General features: G+C 39.4%; 1 protein-coding gene across 1 annotated transcript in view; it reads left to right on the top strand.

The window, feature by feature from the left end:
* Nucleotides 1-22,692, top strand: part of MCTS1 (malignant T-cell-amplified sequence 1 homolog) — a 28,172-nt gene extending 5,480 nt beyond the window's left edge. Inside the window, exons 2-5 of the mRNA XM_034980536.2 lie at nucleotides 17,495-17,647; nucleotides 20,924-21,024; nucleotides 21,703-21,904; nucleotides 22,512-22,692. Coding sequence (XP_034836427.1) covers nucleotides 17,495-17,647; nucleotides 20,924-21,024; nucleotides 21,703-21,904; nucleotides 22,512-22,593 — 538 coding nt within the window. The 3' untranslated portion in view covers nucleotides 22,594-22,692. The remainder of the gene's footprint in view (nucleotides 1-17,494; nucleotides 17,648-20,923; nucleotides 21,025-21,702; nucleotides 21,905-22,511) is intronic.
* Nucleotides 22,693-23,433: the final 741 nt, after the last annotated feature.

Here is a 23,433-nt window from a genome sequence, read left to right as displayed (position 1 = left end):
TGAGAAGGGTTTTGGCCAAAGTCTACCACGCTGGCCATGTGCGGATTGGTAGACTTCACACACCTTTGAGAACATTGTGGGGAACTCTCAGGCATGCATGTTTCCTCACGATGTTTTCCTTTACCGTTAAAGCAAGTGATATTTAATTAATTTAAACGCTCATAACTCTGAAAAGTTAGAGGTGCGTGCCCAGGATCGAACTCCCGACCTCCGATTAGAAGACGGACGTCCTAACCACTTGGTTATCACAGCTTCAGCATTTTCAGGAAAAATATGCTACTGAAAATTCTTTGCCTGAAAACGTGTCGTGATCAACTATTGACCTATTTCGGTATCTAGTATATTACACTCTATCTAACTATAAATGGTAAGTCTACACGTGTTTTGCTAGTTTGGGTTACTTAAATTCGACTTTGTTTTGTCCTCCAAAATTCGGCATAGGTAATAGGTAGCGAACCTAAATGCCGATAGCCGACTTTGGCAATTGGCATCCTATTCTCAGAGGGCCCGGGGTTTAATCCCGGGCACTTAACTTTTGGAGTTAGTTTTTATTAATTATTCAGATACAAGTTAGCCCTTAATTGCAATCTCACCTGGTGATGATGCAATCTAAGATGGAGGGGTATGACAGTTTTTATTAAACCCATTTCCCTTTTGGTTTCTACACGGCATCGTACTGGAGCGCTAAATCGCTTGGCGGCACGGCTTTGCCGGTAGGGTGATAATAACTAGCCACGACCGAAGCCTCCCACAAGACCAGACTTGAAATTATAAATTTCTAAACCCCTGCCGGGAATCGAACCCGGGACCTCCCACTACTAATAAGACCACAGTGCTTACCGTTACCACTGCGCCAGGGAGGTCGTCAAAAAGATATGTGCTGCTTCCAACGCCGCGCTTTCTGGTGCGAGGTCTCCATTCTAGCACCTTGAGACCTCCGATGATTTTCGAATTATGATCTCTGACCATTGCCACTGTAGCCTCGCATCGCACCCCGTTGAGCTATATAGGTTACTCTGGTTCTCCTACAGATCTCCTCGTTTCTGAGAAACTCCAAGCATAGCTCTCTCCGTCGTCCGCTGAGTGACTCTGAGCTTTCTTATGAGGCCCATAGTTAGCTATCATGTCACTGATCGGTATCCTTTGCTTTTTATTGGTGGTCAAAGCTTAACCGTAGGTAACGCAACTTTAACCGCCTGTCTTGCAACTGGACCTTAATAGATTACAGTTCTTGCAATTCACGAAGGCTAGTAAACTTTGCTTGTGGTAACGTCGTTTTCATGGTCATTGCGTAAGTGTGCGTGCATGTCGGACCAATCAGTCGCGAGCAAGCGCTGTCAAACGCACACATTTAGTGTACCTTACGTATACCGATTTAAACACAAGCATGAGTCAGTGGCCTTCGTGAAATGCAAGAACTATAGAAACATATTCAATATCATAGTCGCTAACTAGATAGGCAATAAAACCCGCACCCTTGCTCTAGTGGTACCTAAATGATAGATAATGGTATTTATTGATTGCGAGTGACCTTCCTACCTAGAAAGGTGAGGCAGAGGTCGCGAATCGCGATGTGCGGGCCATAGGTTAAATAGTCACTTTCATATCAAACGTAGATCTTACCTAGTTACCTACGTAATATTGTAATCTAAATATTAGGTAGGTATATAAAAGGAAAAGATGTCTGACTGATTGATCTATCAACGCACAGCTCAAACTACTGGACGGATCGGGCTGAGATCTGGCATGCAGATAGCTATTATGATGTAGACATCCGCTAAGAAAGTATTTTTGAAAATTGAACCCCTAAGAGGTTGAAATAGGGGTTTGTAATCCTATCCTGAAGTCAGGACTTTGATTTTTATATATCCACATACTAATATTATAAATGCGAAAATGTGTCTGTCTGGTAGCTTTTCATGGCCCAACAGTTTATAGATTTGAGCCTTTTCCCGCTCTATATATTTCAGCTTTAGAATCCTTAGAAACATAGTTTACAAAATCTGATAAACACGTGCAAAACATAGAACGTCCGTCGTACTGTAACGTCGGTTGAGAAACACTTAATATCGTTGCCAAATTACATAAAGAAAAAATATTCGACCCATATAGGCGTCTTCTTGTCGTAATAGGCGATTACCACGAATAGAAATTGCACACAAAAGCCGAGCCGGTTGCCTCATTTGAGAAAGGGTCTCTCTACACGCGCGCTAAATCTTAATCCCAAAGTCCAATTTACGTTCCAATCTCGTCCGTAGTCCGTACTCAACTAGATTATAAAAAAGTAGAGTAAAGTAAAATATGCTTTATTGTACAGCAAAACCAAAACAATAGAAACATAGTTTAGATAGCATGTACAATAGGCGGCCTTATCGCTAAAATAGCTATCTCAAATTCAAGGTATTTTTATTATTGTATTATTATAGTGGTGATAATTATTACTAAAGCTACTAGGGCTCCAAACGCGCCCTCTGAGCCCACAACAAACTCAGCAAAAATCTCTTCCAGGCAACCTTAGGGTAGAGGGTATTATACAAATTAAAGAAAGCGTAAGGGAATAAATGCGAAAATGTGTTTGTTTGTTGGTTTGATTCATAGTTTTTTAATATTATTATTAATAATTATAGACGCACGCTTGACCACGATCACACCAGATGGGAAGTGATGATGTGGCCTAAGATGGGATGCGCTTGCCTAGAAGGTGCCTATATTCACTCTTGTTTTAAAGATACCCGGATTATAATAATGGCAAGAAACACTGATCTCGGAATGAGCATTCCGTTAAGGAATGATGACGCAAAGCGTTTCGTACGCAATACGCATAGATGGAATATTGACGACATAGGGGTGGAAACTTGCCCGGTATCTCGCGGTACGGTGGTAGAAAGGTGAGGGAGGGACAAGATAGTTTATTGGTTTGTGCTACAATCATGTTGATATGGAGCAATAGGTCGATGTGTTTTTGCATGGGTAGGTATAGTTAAAGATCTTGGAGAGTGACATTGGGGCCGATTCTCTTGTACACAATATCTAAACTAAACTAAATTAACAGGTCTACATCTAGTGCTACCCTTTTCCGCAAGCAACACTATGACAGGGATAGCAATAGATAATATAGGCGTGTTATTTTAGTTTAGTTTAGAGATTGTGTACAAGAGAATCGGCCCCATTATTAGGCTACTTTTATTCCGGAAAATCAAAGATTCCCACGGGATTTTAAAGAAACCTAAATTCACATTGACGAAGCTACGAGCGAAGTCTAGTACCTAAACGTAAGTTGGGAGTTGTTTAAATTGGTACCTACGATTGGTACGTGTATAGGCGCGAACACAAACATGCGGTCAATTAACCATGTTTCAAGCAAACTGATACATTTCCGTGTGCAAATTACAATGCCACGTTAAAACTTAACGATCCTTACACTTTTCATAATGAAACAGCAATGTAATTGATACTTACCGATGTTGTTTTGTCTTTGCTAAATCTAAGCTTAGCACGTGATATCAGTAAGGAATATGTATAATATCTATAATTATTTCTGTTTGTACAAAAGTAGGCCCACGTGTAGTAATTTGACAAGCGCAGATATTAGACAAGATACTCTTGTAGCCAAAATGATATTCATATATACCTAAAGTTTATTGGATTTTATAATATAGCAGAAAGCTCTGCACGAGTGATAGGCTGAGGGCTGACATGTAAGGAGCGCAATTTGAATTTGCTTAAATTAAAACGATACAGATTAATTTCAGCGTTATACCTACTGTTGTCTCGTTTTAACTGAGCAACTGTCTTAAGTCTGAGCAAAGTCATCTGTCAACCGACTTCCAAAATCACTACAAAGTATTTATTTTTTTATATTATTTTTTACTTTGTAGTGGTTTTGGAAGTCGGTTTTTAGAGATCCGTAGTAAACAAGGAACCCTTATAGTTTCGCCATGTCCGTCTGTCCGTCCGTCCGTCCTCGGTTAATCTAGACTATTAGTGCTAGAAATCTGTTATTTGGCATGGGTATAAATATTAATCACGCCGACAAAGTGGTGAAGGAAAATTGTGATAAATATTTTTTTAGCTCCCCTACATCTAAAGTGGGGATGAATTTTTTTTTGTCGTCGATACCCCATAGTGTGGGGTATCGTTGAATAAGTCTTTTAAAAATACTGTGGGTGTGGGAACATCATTTCTTGATTTCTAGATCCGTTTGTAAAATATGATGCTTTAAAGTGCTAATTTTTATTAGACTCAAGTGGTCCCCCCCCCCCCTATATCAGCCAAATGGTAGTATATAGGAACGTGAAAAAATTCACAGCAGTAGTATATATAGGTAATCAATTTTAAAGGAAAACTATCATGTAGGTACACTACATAAGTAGGGTTCACAGTTATATCTGTTTTTCGAGGTTAATTGTGACTACGGAACCCTACACTGCGCGTGGCCCGCCACACACTTGGCCGGTTTTTAAATATATTTTTTGTGCATCGCTCGTCGCACTCAAGCAGCAGTGAGTCGCACGTTACACGCAACGCGTTGAATTCGGATGATATTTATCTCGCAGCCCATTCGTGCTTGTGGCGTAACTCGCAAAACTTACCTACTTAAAAATGCGAATGTGAAAAATTATGTTTTCGTAGCAATTCAAATCCCTGGCGAGGCCGAGCCTTCGAATGTGTTATGTATATATTGTATAAATAAAACATATACGTTGCTCTATAAATATAATTAGGGTTGCCAACTTTATGTACAGCTTACCCATAGTAATATTATAAATGCGAAAGAGTGTCTGTCTGTTCGTCTGTCTGCTAGCTTTTCACTGCCCAACAGTTTATATTTAGATACAGAGTTAGCTTACATCCCAGGGAAAGACATAGGCTACTTTTTATACCGGAAAATCGGGGAGTTCCAACAAGATTTTTAGGAAACTTAAATCCACGCGGACGAAGTCACGGGCTTCATCTAGTAAGTAATAAAGGAAGGACAATAAACAGTGTTTTGGAAAAAATACTCAAATAAGTAGTATTTTCCAATGATTTAAATTCACGTTTCTTAGTGAAGCACAACATGCAACTTATCAATTTCTAAAAAGTTTCGTTATCCGCACTAGGTAGGGTAGGTATACATTTAAAACAAAAATTAAAATAAATAAATATATACTTTATTTTTATTGAACAGCAAACAATAAATATAATATTAATAATAATCACTAGGTACCCATGTAATAAAAATGAGAAAGTGTGTTTGTTTGTTGGTTTGTTTGGTTTGTCCTTCAATCACGTCGCAACGGATTGACGTGATTTTTTTGCATGTGTATGGTTAAAGACCTGGAGAGTGACATAGGCTACTTTTAATCCCGGAAAATCAAAGAGTTCTCCTGGAATTTTTACAAACCTATATCCACGCGAACGGAGTCGCTGGCATCGGCTAGTAAAGTCCTATAATGCTGTTTTTAATATTTGGTAACCCTAATTGTGACTATTGTAAATTAAATAATTAATATGGTATTTATTGCGTATATACACAAAAACCTCAAACATAACAACAACAATATTTGACTGATAAGCCTGATAACGTAGGTAGGTACAATGTACACAAGGGCGGATCCGGGGGGGGGGGGGTCATGGGGGTCATGACCCCCCCCCCCCCCTGGGCTGCGTCCAGGACCTAGGTGGACCACTAATTAAAATTGTTAAACATAATGTTTTTTATATTTTTATATACCTAGATTTTATGTAAGTTCCTTCAATACTTAATCAATTTAATATAATATTTTGTATGATGGCAAAAACAATATGTTCTTGCGAACAAACGCATCCAAAATTTGAATTTTACCGCGCCACCGCTACCTTTCGTCGAGATGTCACATTTCGTGTGACGTTCTTCAATGATTGAAGAACATCACACGGCACTTGCCCAGGGCCCACGATCGATTGGGGCCCAGTAGTCCCTGCCAGATCACCAAACTATAACAGACCACCCGATATTTTAATTCCCAAAAACATATTTATTTCGATAAAATCGAGGAGGATAAAGGACCGTAGAGATTGTTAAATAGTCAAGACTGACTTATATCCGATCTTTATTGTCTTTACTGATAACGCAAATGATATAATATTTCATTATTTTTCACACTTTTAAAAAATTCCCGACAGTAAAAACCTCTAAAAGTAAAAAATAATATGTATTATATACCAATAATGTATTGGTCGGATTGGTCCTTTACGTTTATTATTTATAGCAAAGTTTTTATTATCCAAGCGCTCGTTGCATCTGGGGACCCCTAAAGATAATAGAACTATTCTTTATACAACAGATGACTTTATAGTTTTTAGTACAAAATTTCTGGCATTTATCTATATCGTAATACAATATTTCTGACATTTATCTTTTCTTTTTTTGTAAATGTCATAAATTTTGCGCTCGCTTCGCTCGCACGTTCTGTTCCCTACGATTAAAAATCCCTTCCGAGATGCAAGCTATCACTGAGTAGTACCTACCTACCTACATTTGGCCGTGAAAAAGTACCTAACAAGATGATAGACAGACAGAAAATTTCGCGCTCGCTTCGCTCGCGCTTTCGCTCTGTATTAGTTGTTGTCCGCCCGTAACCTTGTCCGCATTGTTTTAGGCTTTCAAAAAACCATAGGATCTCTTTGATTTTCCGCATAAAAAGTGTATGCAGGTTTCCGGGATGAAAGCTTTCTCTGTGTAGTACCTGGTCAAAAAGATAGACCGTCAAATGGTAACAGATAAGTAGATAGACACGCTTTCGCATTTATAATATTAGTAGCTACCTTATGATTTTTTCGTAAATATATGAAAAATTTCGCGCTCGCTTCGCTCGCGCTTTTACTTTATATTGGTTGATGCCCGCAACTTCGTCCACATAGATTTAGTTTTTTAAAATTTCAGTGAGAACCCTTTAATTTTCCGGGATAAAAAGCCGTTTTCGAGTGTAAACTATATCTGAATAGTACCAAATTTTGATTTAGAATATGGACTTTGAAAAGATAACAGATAGATAGAAACATTCGCATTTATAATACGTCTAGAACGTGACTTATCTGCTTTCTTTGCCTAGTCCAAGAAAATAGTACCTACTCTGTCAAGATCATAGGGGCCCCGTTATTCTAATGTGCCCAGGGCCTCCAATAGATTAAAGACGGCCCTGCGTGCGGGTGTGCGGAGCGTCCCCCCCCAACCCCCGCTCGTCATACCCCTATTACCAACTCGACCTGTCGCAAGAGGTCGAGATGTTGTGACTTGACCACGACTATGTGACCCCCCCCCTGGCACCAAAGCTGGATCCGCCCTTGAATGTACATAGAAGATAACAATATCGTATGTAATATAAGTACTACCCGAATATCTAGTGACCTTGTTTCGTTTCATCGACTATGGAGTTCAGCCAAATGTAGGTTTTATTGGGTGTTTAGTTTTTAGGGTACCGTACCTCAAAAAGAAAAAAGGAACTTATAGGATCACTTCGTTGTCTGTCTGTCTGTCATGTCCGTCAAGAAAACCTATAGGGTACATTCCGTTGACCTAGAATCATGAAATTTGGCAGGTAAATAGGTCTTATAGCACAAGTAGAGGAAGGAATCCGAAAACCGTGGATTTGTGGTTACATCACAAAAATTAATTAAAATGTGCTTATAAATAAATAATTAGTATTTTCAAAGTAAGATACTTAACTGTATCAAGTGGGGTATCATTAGAAAGGGGTTTACCTGTACATTCTAAAACAGATTTTTATTTATTTATATGCATAATAGTTTTTGATTTATCGTGCAAAATGTCGAGAAAAATACGACTGTAGTACGGAACCCTCGCCTCGGTGCGCGGGTCTGACTCGCACTTGGCTGGTTTTTTTATAAGTAGGTGCTAATGTTTATTGTATTGTATGATACTTGTATATTTTAGTAACATTGAGAAAGTGCTCGATTTAAAGATTTTGTGCTCTTGTGATGGCCCATATTTACAAAAATGGTTTGTAATATAATTATAGAAATCACTTTATCACGATAATTATGTACCTACCTATTTATATCGCAACCTTGGAGGGCTGACACGGAAGGAAGTAGTGATTATAATTTTATCAAATTTTAGCATAGTCTTAATCGCAATTGTAGTAAATAGCCACTATAGCTGAATACTATGGTATTCCTGCTGCAAGTGTACCTGCATTTTAGCCAATAGTGACGGAGTGTCGTCAGAGTGAACTAGAGTGAGCGAACTCTTGGCTTGATCCTGAATCGACGATATTATGTCAAATATAAAGGTGCTGATAGACCTTAGCATTCACTTGTAACAGAACATCGAGCATTCGCCGTTTTTATTTTTGTCGAACTGAACACCGAGCCGAGCCAAGCATAGAGCCAAATATTGCTACGAACATCTTGAGAATTCTAGCGAACGCTCTATTCGATGCTCGTCAATTCTTCATGAAGATATCAGACTTGATGGTCGCGTGTGCTGCATTTATACTCATTGGTTATGTTAAAAAAAAAGAAGAAAAGAAAAAAAGAATGGCAAACTAATCTGTTTCGTCTTAGAAGCAAATCTGCTCGCCAGAATGCTCGCTAAAATGCTCTCGTAATTTTCTGTGATGTAACATTCGCACGAATGCTCATTACAAGTGAATACTCAAGTCTATCAGCACCTTAAGGCTACGCCGGTAAGGTTACGCTAAAAAACCTAAATCCAAGTCGCGAGCATTATCTAGTATATTATATTACATATTGTCCAGTATCCACTGCTGAAGTACACAATAGACCAGCTGGCCTGATATCCGTATCATATCGGTAATCGGCGGACCTACACATGAAATATGCAGGTCTGATATCGTATCAACTTCCAACTTCCCAAGCAACTTTAAAGGCAAGATGGACACTCATAATCCATGAATATTTTATTTTGCACCGATATCTCCGAAAGGTACCATAATTGGATTGGATAACGTGGAAATTCTGTAGGAACAATTTCGATTGCCTGTTTTTCTTACCTCAGTAATGCAGTCTATATTTTGACAGAATTCCTATATATTAGCAAGCAAGTTATTTAAATCACTACCCATATACGAGTAACTACCCAGTAGGTACCTACTACCTACCCATATTATAAATGCGAAAGTGTGTTTGTTCTTCAATCACGTCGCAATGGAGCAACGGACGGACCACATGATTTTTTGCATAGGTTCTTAAGACGAAGTCGCGGGCATCATCTAGAATTCTAGAATATCAGCCCTAGTATGCGATCTTCTTTTAGCGGCTTAAAATGAGAGGAGGCTTACAGATTTTATTAAAATTTACATTTAGGTTTTTTTTGAGTAAGATGACAACGTTGTTTATCGTCGCTATTTCGTATAAATAAGCTGTTTCGTAGCATGAAATTACGTAGGTAGTAGGTAATTTAAATACCTACGACTAGCTAGTTAGTGTTATTTCGTTAATGTGAAAAAATATTTTTGAAACATCTACCTAGTATTTGCGTAATATGTTGCGTAGACCGATGTGCTGATACGATTCAGTAAATACCTACTTAGTAGCTAATGCGTATTGCGTGGGCTCTTCCTTTAGCTAATGCGTAAGCAATTTTCTGATAGTCCGCTACAGGTTGAGATGTCAATCGGGGTACGGGGGGGGGGGGGGCGTTCTGTGTGTGTGGCGAAGTCCAAAGGAGGATTATTCATTTCTCACACATTCTTTAATCAAACTCAAATTATTAGATATTTATTCAGAATTGGTAAAATTTTACGCTTCCTGATTGTCAAAGTTTTTTATTTGTAAGATGATATGATACCTATAGTGGTGATAATTAATACGTACTTAAAATTTAAGCTACGAGGGTTCCAAACGCGCCCAGTTCTGAAAGGAGCCCACAACAAACTCAGCTCACTCAAACTGTGGGTGGGGATGTAGGTAATAGAGTACAATTAGGTACATTTTAATTTCCTTCAGTTTGTATACAGGCTGCAAATATCTGCTAGGTATATCACATAATCAGGCAGCTAGGCAAGGAAGTTTCGTCATTGATGTTACAAAATAAAACCGTTCAAAGAACTCATTTATCATGTTTCGCCGAATTTATGTAGACTGTAGAGTGAACCGGAAGCTATAAACTTGATAATTTTTAAACGACTTGTACTATATTACATACACGACATAATACAACGATATATAACATTAAATTATCTAATTTTAATTAAAAATAATAGGTAGATAAATGTATTAATAGTATTCCTTTAATAAACCTAGACTGTTCGGTCTATATTCACAGTGCGACAAGGCTCTCTTGGCACCAGAATGACATTGACAGGGGGGCGCTGTTGGAGAACAAAGGCTTAGAATATTTAAACAAGAACAAAGGAAATACTTGACAGAAACGTTAGTTCCGATTTTTGCCACGCGCCAAGGTAGCATTGTCGCACTGTAACTTCAACGCACATGCAAACTGTGGAATCAACTCCCATCGGTGATGTTCCCACTGGATTACAACATGGGGTTATTCAAGGGGCGGATCAACAAATTCCTAAAAGGCCGGCAATGCATCGGCTGTTCCTCAGGCTGCAAATGTTCATGAGCAGGTGACCCGCCTGCTCGTTTGCTCGCTATCTCTATTTAAAAAAAAACTGCTTATGCATTGACCTATGTTAAAAGATAAGTATAAGTCAATATAGATTATAGTGCTATTGCCGAAAATAGGTAGCTACTACCAGTAGTATGTATGTTTTTGATGCAAATGAAAGAAACCAGACAGATAACGCTTCAAGAGACGAGTTTTAGGACGTCATATTGAGTCCGCACGAATCTCTACAGAATTTGGTATTTGACTATACATCAAAAATAAATTATTATTTCTCAGTGATTGTCTTCCAAAATAAGTAAAATCCACGTCCTTTTTTAGTTTTAATTTAAGTGTAATATAAATAACCATTTTAAATTAAGTATCGATTAAACTAAAAAGTACGTTATGACGTACTTTACCTTTAGATAACAGGTCTGTAATTGGTAATAAGTAGAGACCGGATTATATGCATTTGCATATTCGCATATGCATTTGCATATTGTAGCCATTCTCAGCGGTAATAGCATATTTTACCTAAGATCTAGTTATGATGCATATTATCGGTACATTTACAATATTTTTCACTCACCCTGCGTTCCGAAATGTGACCAAATTTAATAATAACTAAGTAATAACAATAACAGTCACGAAATATAAGGACTTAGCTATTGAGTAATAATTGTGACTTTTTTTTTGATGAGAGATATTTAATTTGCAATAGGTATATCGTAAACTTTAACAAAATAATAGGGTTTTTTATATATTTTTTCGCGGGTTTTTTGTGGTATCATATTAGTAATCATTAGTACTACACATAACCTGTCTTCGTTTTTGCCAGCGTTCTGGTTACACCCTGTATAATTGTCTAACCTTATGCCCAAGCCCCAAGAGTATCTTAAAGTTACCTTGGGGCTTACTTACCTAGTACCTATCGTTAGTTTTGTTGTAAGGATTCAGGTACCTAAGTACTTTCTTTCGTCGCAACTTTCTAGTTTCTAGAATCTAGACTGTTGTTACGGGATAAAGTTTCGTGGAGTGTTTGACCTTCTTAGTTCTTACGTTTTGTTAGGTTTCCGTTGTTTTGTGCGCAAAGCTATTTTAATTCTTAGTTAGGCAAGTAGGTACCTACCTACCCATATCTTTTTTATATTATTTGCTTAATAAAAATTTTATTTTCAAAAACAATGACGTTTAAGTTGATGAAGTGATGACGCTTAGGAAAAGCCAATGGGAAAATATGGCAAACAACATATCCCTATGTATTTTATGTTTAGTAATTTTGTTTTTGGTTTTCCTGTAATTTATAGCACAGTCATTAAATCACCTTAAAATATAGCACCACCTACCTAATTCGAAATCGATCGGCAGGTTTTTGAAAATTGGTAATAGATACAATATATTTACTTTCCCATTAAAAGGTTTTGCCCATAATGACCGTGCTGGGTATAACGACATCAAACGAGTCGCTGCTAACTGCTGGATTCAGGCAGGCGCGGCGCAAGACCGTGGCGTGTGGATTGTGGAAGTCCCTACAAGATACCTACCAGCTGTGGACGTCTATCGGTTGTCGATGATGATGATGATGATTATGTAGTATAACTACAGTACGCGGCCTAAAATATTGCACCTACATCGACCTTTTGTAGAGAGTTATTATCATTGTCGTTGAGACCGGAAAACGTCACATAGGTATGAGTGACAGAGACAAACAAGGTTTTACAAAGCCGAAATCTCATTCTAAAGGCCAATCCCAACTTTCCGACTAATATTATAAAGGCGAAAATTTGTATGTGTGTGTGTGTGTGTGCGTGTGTGCGCGCGTGTGTGTGTGTGTGTATGTTTGTTACTCCTTCACGCAAAAACTACTGGACGGATTTGGCTGAAATTTTGAATGAAGATAGATTAGACTCTGGATTAACACATAGGCTAATTTTTATCCCGGAAAATCAAAGAGTTCCCACGGGATTTTTCAAAACCAAATTCCACGCGGACGAAGTCGCGGGCATCAGCTAGTGTACAATATTTCTTACCGGCTACTGTGCTTAAGTTGCAGAATCAGCGCCTACGAAGTCGCGTACAAACTCAAGTAGGTACATGCAGGCAGCATACAATCATAACGCATACAATGTTGTTTATCTCGAACACGTGACAGACTGACTGCACGTGCCGCATACTCAGCAACGGCACAGGCAATGGCATTGCAGCTTAGTACATCCGCGTCGTCCCGCGATACCCTACCTAGCGTATGGCTGCTTTACATTGCAGCAGTAAGTATAAAATATACTTAAATACACACGAGCCGCACAGTTATCTAACTTTCCAGTTATCTTATGTATAAGAGCCGTTTCAGATTAGCGCTTTTTTGGAACTCGTTTTGGACGCACTCCTTTTGTTATACAGTGCGACAAGGCACTCATGGCGCGTGACGAAAATGACGAAACAGAACTAACGCTGCCGTCAAGTGTCCCCTTTGTTCTTGTTTGAATATTCTAAACATTTGTTCTCCAACAGCGCCCTCCTGTCAATGTCATTCAAGTGCCATGAGAGCCTTGTCGCACTGTATACCATGGACGCGCTTAATGTTATAAGCTTGTATGTAACGCGCGGGCCGCGATCTTTTCATGTGCTGTGACGGACGCCAATCTATACCTATTGCTATGTACTGAATACTGAAGCCTGAGATCTGTAGTCTTTTTGCTCAGACTTAGAACAGAGTTAAAACGAGACAGATTTATATCTCTAAGCAAAGTTTTATAGACTATAGCGCATTCGCTGCAATCAGACCTGCTGACAAGTGATGATGCAGCCTAAGATGGAACGCGCTTTCCTAGAAGACACCTATTCACTCTTGACTTGAAGGCACCTATATTAAAAGTGGAGGGGAAAAACTGATGCTGGAAGGGCGTTCCATATCCTAACGGTTAGAATTAGAAACGAGAAGGCAAATCGCTTCGTACGCGTCCGTGGATTTTCCACTACGTAGTTACCTACGTATGGATGCAGACCTTGACGATGCTCGCACGTCTGTGGCCCTACCGCGGTTGTTTGACAGCTACAATGTCACGATCGCAATCATCTCTGATTGGTTAATGCTCGCTCACTATTGGCCACAATGCATTGTTGCAACAAGAATCGCACAAATACAGCCAATCAGAACAATTGAGATTGTAATAATGATTGATGCAGGTTTTAGACAATCGCCCTACTGTGGCCCTACCGCGGTTGTTTGACAGCTACAATGTCACGATCGCAATCATCTCTGATTGGTTAATGCTCGCTCACTATTGGCCACAATGCATTGTTGCAACAAGAATCGCACAAATTCAGCCAATCAGAACAATTGAGATTGTAATAATGATTGATGCAGGTTTTAGACAATCGCCCTACTGATTTAAGTCAAAGTAAGCTATAGCAATCTATAGATTGCAGTCTGACTAACTCACTGGTTTGAGCGAATACGTCAAAATGAGCATATGCGTTCGATTTATTGGAGCGCGAACTTGTAGCGTTCATGTAAGTAAAATGAGCGCAAATCGCGCAGAAAAAGACTAGTCTGAAACCACCCTTATACAATATGCTAACTTTCGAATTTCGATACAGTCTTAACTTTTATGATTTGACCTAGCACATTAAGTAATGTAATAATTATTATGTAACCAGGCACACAATTTGATAATGTGCTGTAGGCCCTAGTATGAGTTTCAAAGTCAGTTCAAAAAATTCAAATTCAGTTAAAGTAGTTTTTGTGAGTTTTGCTTTCGATATTGTAACGATAGAACTAAAGATCCTTATTTTAAAATTGTGCAATCTGTAGGTACCTACTGCCATGCTAAGAGATTGAAGTACAATATTTAAAACACTTGTCTCTACTTCACTTCATGTACGATCAATAAAGGAAACCGCTCAGCAATTTCGCAAGGGTAATAAACTAGGTTAAGCTAGTAGGTATACTTTAGGTGTTGTTGCAATAAGCCTATCTAGAAAATCGATAGGATGCCATTAAAACGTCTAAGTTTAGAAACTATACTCGTCAACACGGTAGATTACATACATTTACTAGTAATTATAACGTTGCAAGGGAAATTGCATTTGAAATTACACACTATCGCTTCGAACGGAAATATTTCATGTGAAATCTTCATGTTTTTCCATTTCTCATGAAATATTCAACCGTTTGCTCATCTACTACACCTACATATCAATTGAGAATTGAGATTGTCATCTCGCATGTCTTTCACCGAACCAATTACATAAATAATAATCATCATCATCATCACCATCAACCGATAGAGGTCCACTGCCAGACATAGGTCTCTTGTAGGGACTTCCACGCGCCACGGTCTTGCACCGCCTAAATCCAGCGGCTCCCTGCTAATCATTTGATGTCGTCCGTCAACCTAGTCACTAGTGGGGATCTTCCAACGCTTTCCGAGGTCGCCATTCCAGCACCTTGAGACCACAAAGTCTATCGGTTTTTCGAAGTATGTGACCTATGTGCCCCTTGCCACTTCAGCTTCGCCACTCGCTGAGCTACATTATGTCGGTTACTCTATTATTGTATGCCACACGCCAAAAGAAGACTATACGCGGCCAACCTACCTGCCACGCTGGTATAACCATGTCAAGTCACTCACTGACCTTCCATTTACAACTCTATGATAATTCGACAACGGAACATATTGAAAGGCTATAAGCAGCGTTACGAAGACCCTGAAGAATTGCGGACACGACCTTCGCCTATAACGAATACAACCAAGAAGAAGAATATTAATTATCCACATTTACATAAACACATATGATCTACACACGCATGCGTATAATCATAAGCCCAAGCAAAAACGAAACCAATACTTATAGACTAGCGCTTGGCTACAATCCAATCAGAACTGGTGGCAGGTGATGATGCAGCCTAAGATGGAGTGCGCTTGCCTAGAAGATGCCTATTCACTCTTGTCTTGAAGGTACCCATATTATAATTGGAGGAGAGAACTGATGCTGTTGAACTGAACTGATGGGTGTTCCAAATCTTAGCGGTTCGAATTAGAAATGAGGAGGCAAATCGCTTCGTACGTATCCAAATACAATATAATACTTAATACAAACTTTACTCATCATCAGAAGGTTATGGAGAGTGTATGTACCTATGTTTGCACACGCAATTGTGAACTATATCTTCTGCGTAATTGGTTAATCTCCATTGAGATTGGGCCATAATCATCATCATCATCAGGACGTCCACTGTTGGACATGGGCCTTCCCTAAAGAGCGCCGACACTCGGTCCTCAGCCTTCCACATCCAGCCACTTTATATCGTCGGTCCATCATGCTGGAGGGCATCCATCGCCTGTACGACAGGCATGACCTGCCCATTGCCACTTCAGCTTGCTAATAGTTTGGGCTATGTCAGTGACCTTGGTTCTCCTCATTTCGTATTGATGAGGGATTATAAGATTGGGTACCTGGACTGAAATTCGGTCTAGAGAACATTATTGTCATGAGGTGTTCATATCAGGTACTTGTGGCACATACGTATCTACATATTTTTTTCTAATCACGTGTTGGGGCGATTGCAAACTGCAATGGCTTCTTCTATTAGATAAGTAGCTAGGTACCTCATGTCTACAGCATATCACGTTTACTGTCGCAAGCGGTCACGTTTCGTTTTATAATGAGGCTTAAGAAAAATACATTGAGGTAGGCGGGCGGGAAAAAACTGCTTTTCCGCTAGAACTGATGTGGAATATTTTATAGATTATCTAGCTGATATTACCTACTCGTTTCCACCAAAACTACACCCTTACTTTAGTATCATAAATGCGAAAGCGTGTCTGTCTGTTTGTCTGACTGCTTACTAGATAATAATAATCCTTTCAGGTTGGCCAGCTCAGCCAGCCATAATACAATCTATCTTGGACTGCATTATGTCTCTTACAACCAGATTAGACAGAACTTAACTTACACAGAAAGCATACTACACAATTGAAGATTATCTAAATGATAAAAGAGCGTGGATTTGACCTGCAGGTTGTTCCAGCAACGCACAGGACTGCAAATACTTTTTTATACATGGCATAATCTTGTATATCAAATATTTGAAAAGAGCAACCGCCGAGTTTCTTGCTGGTTTTTCTCGGTAGGAAAGGCATTCCGAACCAGTGGTAGATGCATCCGACGATTCGAAAGCGCTTGTAAAGTTTATTTGCATAAAAAAGATTTTTATTTTTACTTGTCATTGAATAAGAAAGCTAAACCATGAAAATGAAGCAATTCTATTTAAGTAGAACTCATGTACATTCACATCTTAGATTGACATCCGACGACACTTAAGAGTTCCAAAGACTATCATCTAGAACTCTGTGTGTGTCGTTTCACTTCGCCTCCTATTCGGGAGATCGGGGGTTCGGTCCAGGACAGAAAACCTTCATGCCTGGTAGTTCTCCATAATGTTTTCAAAGATGTGGGAATTCTGCTAATCCACACTTGGCCAGTGTGGTGGACTACGACCAAACCCTTCTCTGAGAGGAGAACATCAGTAGTGAGTCGGGGATGGGTTGATCATGATGTGCTTAAAATCTGTCTTTGTATGGAGAAGTCAATCAAGAAGTTTTACAGTAAACTTTTTCTACACACTAAATCGTCAGTCCATCGTGCTGGATGGCGCGTTACACTGTAGGTCCCGCAAATCGCTAATGCGCGTGGCCGCCATTTTAGTGACGTCAGCACTAGACTGGAGTTTCGAGTATGGTATATTTTTATTTCGGCTGACGTCAAAATGACGTCATTTCGATGTTAATGAGACATGGTCCCAGCGCAATAGCAATTTGCGGGACTTATACTTAGTTGTATGTGGTTTTCTCTCTAGGACTCTTGAGCTCCAACGGCCCCCACACTTGTTAATGTGCTGCTGATTGGAATTGTATCGTTATTTTTCAGATTCGATGAGAAGGAGAGCATCTCAGGCGTCCAACAGCTCAAGTCCTCAGTGCAGAAGGGGATCCGCTCACGTCTTCTGGAGCTGTACCCTCACTTGGAGAACCACATCGACCAAGTGCTGCCCAAGAAGGACACTTTTCGAATTGTCAAATGGTACCTATCTATACAATTTTTTGCCGTAGTTTACTCGTATTTCGTTCAAATCTTAGAACGCATCTTACGCTAGGGCCTAGTAGTTAATGTTATTAATATTACAGGAACATAATATAAAGTAGGTCTATACTTACGTAGTTCTTGCTTTTGACTTAGTTAAGTGTAGGTCGCGCCAATTAAATAGGTACCTAGGTAGCAATAGCATTTTTTAGGCGTCAGTGGGGCGCGCGACGCGAGGGAGCGGAACACACCAACACGCGCGCCGCATCCCGCGTTCGCCATCTGCATTAGTGTGAGTGCTACATTGGTACACAGTACACGAGCGCGTGGAACAATACCTGCGCGGCTCGCACTTGCATCGTAGGTCAGACACGACTCTGCACATGAAAGGATAAATTGGCTGACTGACATCATAATATATCAACGAAACTGCTAGGTCTCGAAACTTGACACTTTTCAAGAAGGTTTTTTTCTATAGCGCATCTACCTAAATATCAACTAAGAAAGGATTTTCAGAAATTTTAATAGATTTAGTAATAAAGGGAAACCCAAGGGGAAACCCGACATTAAGAAATTTCGCAAACGTATTATTCCTACAAAAGAAGAGCATAATAATTTATTGTTCTTTCAGAATACCACCCCGTAAAAAAATATCTATTCAAAGATCAAACTGAAATGATATCTAAGAAAATATCGGTAGATGGTAATATTAACATAAATACAATATTTCCTTCCGAACATTAATCAGATAGATACTTGATGGATGTCTCGAAAACATGGAAAATAATATACTACATTTCAACAAAGTTGTTTCTAACTAAAAGCGCCTAAGTAACGAAAATCTTCCATCTGCGGTGTTCTCTAAAATACTACTTATGGGGTTATTCAAGGGGTTTACAACAAAAAATTCTAAGGCATAATGAATTGGCAGTTGTTCTGATGCTGCAGATGATCTACCATCTTGTTTGCTCCCTATAAGGACAAGACATGTAATACTCTACATCTTCTTCTTCGCTCTGGGCTGGTTTCCGCACTTAAACGTTTCCGTCTGTTGTGCGTTAATACTCTACATGTTTCTATACATAACAATTCTCTCCATTTATATACAGTCAGCGCCCCAAGTGAAACACTTTGTGAACTAAAAATCGGTAGAACAAAACTCAGGATCGACTGCCAGTACTTGAATCACTGTTGTATGATTCACGTGCTGGCAAATCGATCCTGTCCTAATTTAAATAGTTATAGATTTTTTACTAACAAATCGGCTTAAGTTTCGTGTAATTACTAACACTAATATTAATAATTACTAACAATTAGGTTTAAGTTTCGTGTAATTACTAACACCAATATGATCCTTGATGGTCGAAATAAAAACATTTTATTTTTTTATTTTTTTAAAACGTTATTCAAACGCATCGAAAATCATCAAAGTTTTCGAGATGTGAAAACTTACACTAGGTATTTTCAAATTGTACGGAATGACTAAATCAGATAAGTACTTACCTAAGTTGTTCTTATATCTAAATATATAAAAGGAAAAGGTGACTGACTGACTGACTGACTGGCTGATCTATCAACACCTGTGATCAACACACAGCTAAAACTACTGGACGGATTGGGCTGAAATTTGGCATGCAGATAGCTATTATGACGTAGGCATCCGCTAAGAAAGGATTTTTCAAAATTCAACCCTTAGGGGGTGAAATAGGGGTTTGAAATTTGTGTAGTCCACGCGGACGAAGCGAGCATAAGCTAATAATGATATTAAAAAAAACTAAATCTCACTTAGCCTCTTTTAAACAAGCCGATCACATAATACATCCTAATGAAATTATTTAGATGCGTGGGTGTTATTTCTCTCTGAAATAAGCGATTTTAAACCATAAATTTATAGCTATAGCGTTGAATATTCAATGGAGGTGTTTGTAGATCGTACTTACCAGTCATGTTGATAGCTCTAGGTATAAAGGTCAATAATTCTAGTTCCTATTACTCCATGACGTCGTAAGGTCGCGGTGCTAATAAGTACTAAGTGGTTTAAAACACATCTATGTAAACTTACATCCTTGTGAGAATTTGTCAACCAAGAAGCTAGAATTTGTAATTAGATCCCAACGACCTTAGTATTACTACTTTAGATAGAGTCAGAGGCGTCAGAATGCGACACCTCCAAAGATGCGTCGATGCCGACGCTCTTAAAGACCCTGCGCTCGTGTTATGGCCGACGCCGTCATCATTTAAAATTGCACCATTTGCATCCGAATTTCCGTTTGAAAATATAACTGTTAGTATTCCATTTTGACCCTGCTCCTACTAGACTAGAGGGCGCCAGGGTACTGGTTGCACACGGGCGCCACAAGGGCTAGAGACGCCTCTGGATAGAGTGATACATGATATAAATAAATTAGGTACATTTTTACTAAAAAATAAAGAATATTAGCCAAGTTAAAGTGAAGTAAATGATAGAGTGAACGATAATGAGGCTAAATTCTGTTGTCACTCTAAACTAAAATAAATTGACAGGTCTAAATCTAGTGCTATTCTTTTCCGCGGGGAGTATGAAAGGTAGACATTTCGATAGCTCAACGGTTAAAGGAGCGGACTGAAAACCGAAAGGTCGCTGGTTCAAATCCTACCCGTTGCACATTGCCGTACCTACTCCTTTTTTTCTTTCTTTTCGCTGGGAAATGCTTTTACGCATCCTCCCCGGAAGCAACGCAGTTGACCACGTTTCTTCCGGGGAGGTAATGTGGGACTCACTGTAACACACGAGAATACCCACTAAAACCCAGCGGACCCGTCAACGCCATGACGAGGCGGCCGGCCCAGGAACGCAGTTTGCATACTACTATGCCGGTCGTACCTACTCCTAACTCAAGGCAATTTAAGGGCATTCTTGCTGCGATAGTACCTATACCCTATCCGCGCGCGCGCTACATTCAGGCTCTCTTCTCTAGAATCTAAAGGCAGTATTCGGATCTCGGCAGTCGCGACCCAGCAGCCGCGACTCGGCAGCCGTGACTTGGCAGCCGCGACCGCGGTCCTAATAAAATTAATACACTTTTTCATGCGCGGCCAAGTCTATCTTAGACTTAGTTGATTTTTTCTTCAAGAATTTTTTCGGCGCTAACACCGCAAAGTAGGACACGATGGTTCAGTTCGAGGTGAACCACTAATATTATCTTTCTTAATATTTAGTAGGTTTACTTTACAAGAATAAATTAGGTAGATTAGGCACCTACCTACTTACCTAATTATTATAATTGTTTCTTGCAGTCACGATCACATCGAGATCATGGTGAACAGCGCTGGCGAACTCTTGTTCTTCAGACACCGAGAGGGACCCTGGATGCCCACATTGAGGCTGCTGCATAAATGTAAGATATTCCTGATACACATAGAATCTTACACGTTCATCACCTCAAGTCTCAACCTATCGCAGACCCGCTTCTGAGCATGGGCCATCGCTTAGACAAGAGTTGAGGCCAATAAATAGTCTACCAGACCACCACGCATGCCATTAGTGTGGATTAGTAGACTTTACACACCTTTGAGAACTTTATGGCGAACTCTCAGGCATGCAGGTTTCCTCACGACCTTTTTCCTTCATTGAAGCAAGAGTTGTCTAAAAACTCCGAAAAGTTAGAGCATACTTGGAATAAAACGTCGGGCCTTTCGAATAGACAGCCAAAGTTGGAACCACTAGGCTATATATCATTGCTTTTAAAACCTATAGTAATTATCTCCAGAATAGCTCAAACTTTAGTCACTGACAGAGTAGATCAATAACATCAGTAAATAAGCTCTAATAGTAGGTAACTAGTCACAGATTCAGTTCAGATTGGGTCTTTTCCAAATTAGTTTGGATCTGATTGGATAGGGGGATTGATTCAGCCGTGGCACATCGTAGATAATGTAGAACAGCCAATTTATTACTTCACATCAAACATCGACTTAGCATTCCTGTGCAATGCAAGTAGAATCGATTAGGTCTTAGGGGCAGAAATAATAGCTACCTATCTCTGGGTGTAAATAGTTCCTCATTATTCTTTCAGACCCCTTCTTCCTGCCAATGGAGCAAGTTGACAAAGGGGCGATCCGCTTCGTCCTCAGCGGGGCAAATATAATGTGCCCTGGTTTGACGTCGCCCGGGGCAAGAATGTCGACAGTAGACAAGGGCAGCGTTGTCGCCGTGATGGCTGAAGGGAAACAGCACGCGCTCGCTGTGGGCATCACGTCTCTTTCTACCAATGACATGTGAGTAATTTATATATGTCGACGTGCCCCGATCTGACGTCATCCAGGGCAAGGAAGTCAAAAATGGGCAAATCATTATTAGTGTTTAGTTCTTTTAAGAGACAGGTGTGAAAGGAGTTTAGGATACTAATGGGCTTATTCCACCTTCCTAAATAAGACGTCCTAAATGGTATAGTTACCGTCAAACTAGCCAACTTTGCCACTCAATGATACTTTACTCAAAAAGCAATTTTGAAAAGGCCTTTCATATGATGCCCTATTTGATATAGTTATCTTACTTAGAAAATTGAAAATACTAATTATTAGTTCATGACCATAATTTAATTTTGTTTGTTTGATGTAACCACAAATTCACGGTTTTCAGACGGAGATCAGAAAATGTCAGCTACCTGCCAAATTTCATGATTCTAGGTCAACGGGAAGTATCCTGTAGGTTTCGTGACAAACCGACAGACAGACAGACCGACAGACAGACAGACAGACAGACAACAAAGTGATCCTATAAGGGTTCCGTTTTTCCTTTTGAGGTACGGAACCCTAAAAAACCAACAGAACAACAATATTATCCTTGTTTAAATCAAATTTTAAAAATATGTTTCTTTTTCAGTGCCAAAGTGAACAAAGGCGTAGGAATAGAGAACTGCCACTATCTGAACGATGGACTGTGGCAGATGAAGCCAGTGAAGTGAAGCACAGGAGTCTAGAAATACGCTCATCTTCTAAAATTGTTATAAGTTTCTTTTCTAATATAATAATGTAACTGATAAATTAAAAGGTTTTTTTTTTAAGATTTATGTTTCATTTACCCCATATTTTATATATATTTATATATATAATATTTAACTATTTTATAAACTACGAATTTTAGGATGTTTTGGATTACATTTTCTAAATTTCTGGTCTGGTCTGGTGGGAGGCTTCGGCCGTGGCTAGTTACCACCCTACCGGCAAAGCCGTGCCGCCAAGCGATTTAGCGTTTCGGTACGATGCCGTGTAGAAACCAAAGGGGAATGGGTTTAATAAAAACTGCCATACCCCTTCCAGGTTAGCCCGCTATCATCTTAGACTGCATCATCACTTATCAGCAGGTGTGATTGCAGTCAAGGGCTAACTTGTATCTGAATAAAAAAAATAAAAAAAAAACATTACACTGCTCGCCTAAAAGACTACCAAACGTTATTAGGCCGTTAGACGTTGCATAGGTACTCGTATATTACGCTGTGATAGCTTAGTGGTTAGGACGTCCACCTCCTATATGGGAGGGCGGGGATTCAATCCGAGGTACGCACCTGTAAAAATATCGTGAAGAAACCTGCATACCTGTGAGTTCTCCAAAAGGTGTGTGAAGTCTTCCAATCTGCTCATGGCCAGCGTGGTGGACTATGGTCAAACCATTCTCATTCTGAGAGGAGACCCGTGCTCTGTAGTGAGCCGGCGATGGGTTAATTATGATGAATAAGAATAATTATTACTTGCTAAATCCATGATGAAATATTTGAGAAATACACTCAGTTTAAATTGTCCGCGCT

Source organism: Maniola hyperantus, chromosome 22 (genome assembly GCF_902806685.2).
Source record: "Maniola hyperantus chromosome 22, iAphHyp1.2, whole genome shotgun sequence".
In the NCBI taxonomy this organism is placed as follows: Eukaryota; Metazoa; Arthropoda; class Insecta; order Lepidoptera; family Nymphalidae; genus Maniola; species Maniola hyperantus.
The sequence above is the reverse complement of the archived record's forward strand: the minus strand, read 5'-3'. Positions and strand labels throughout refer to the sequence as shown.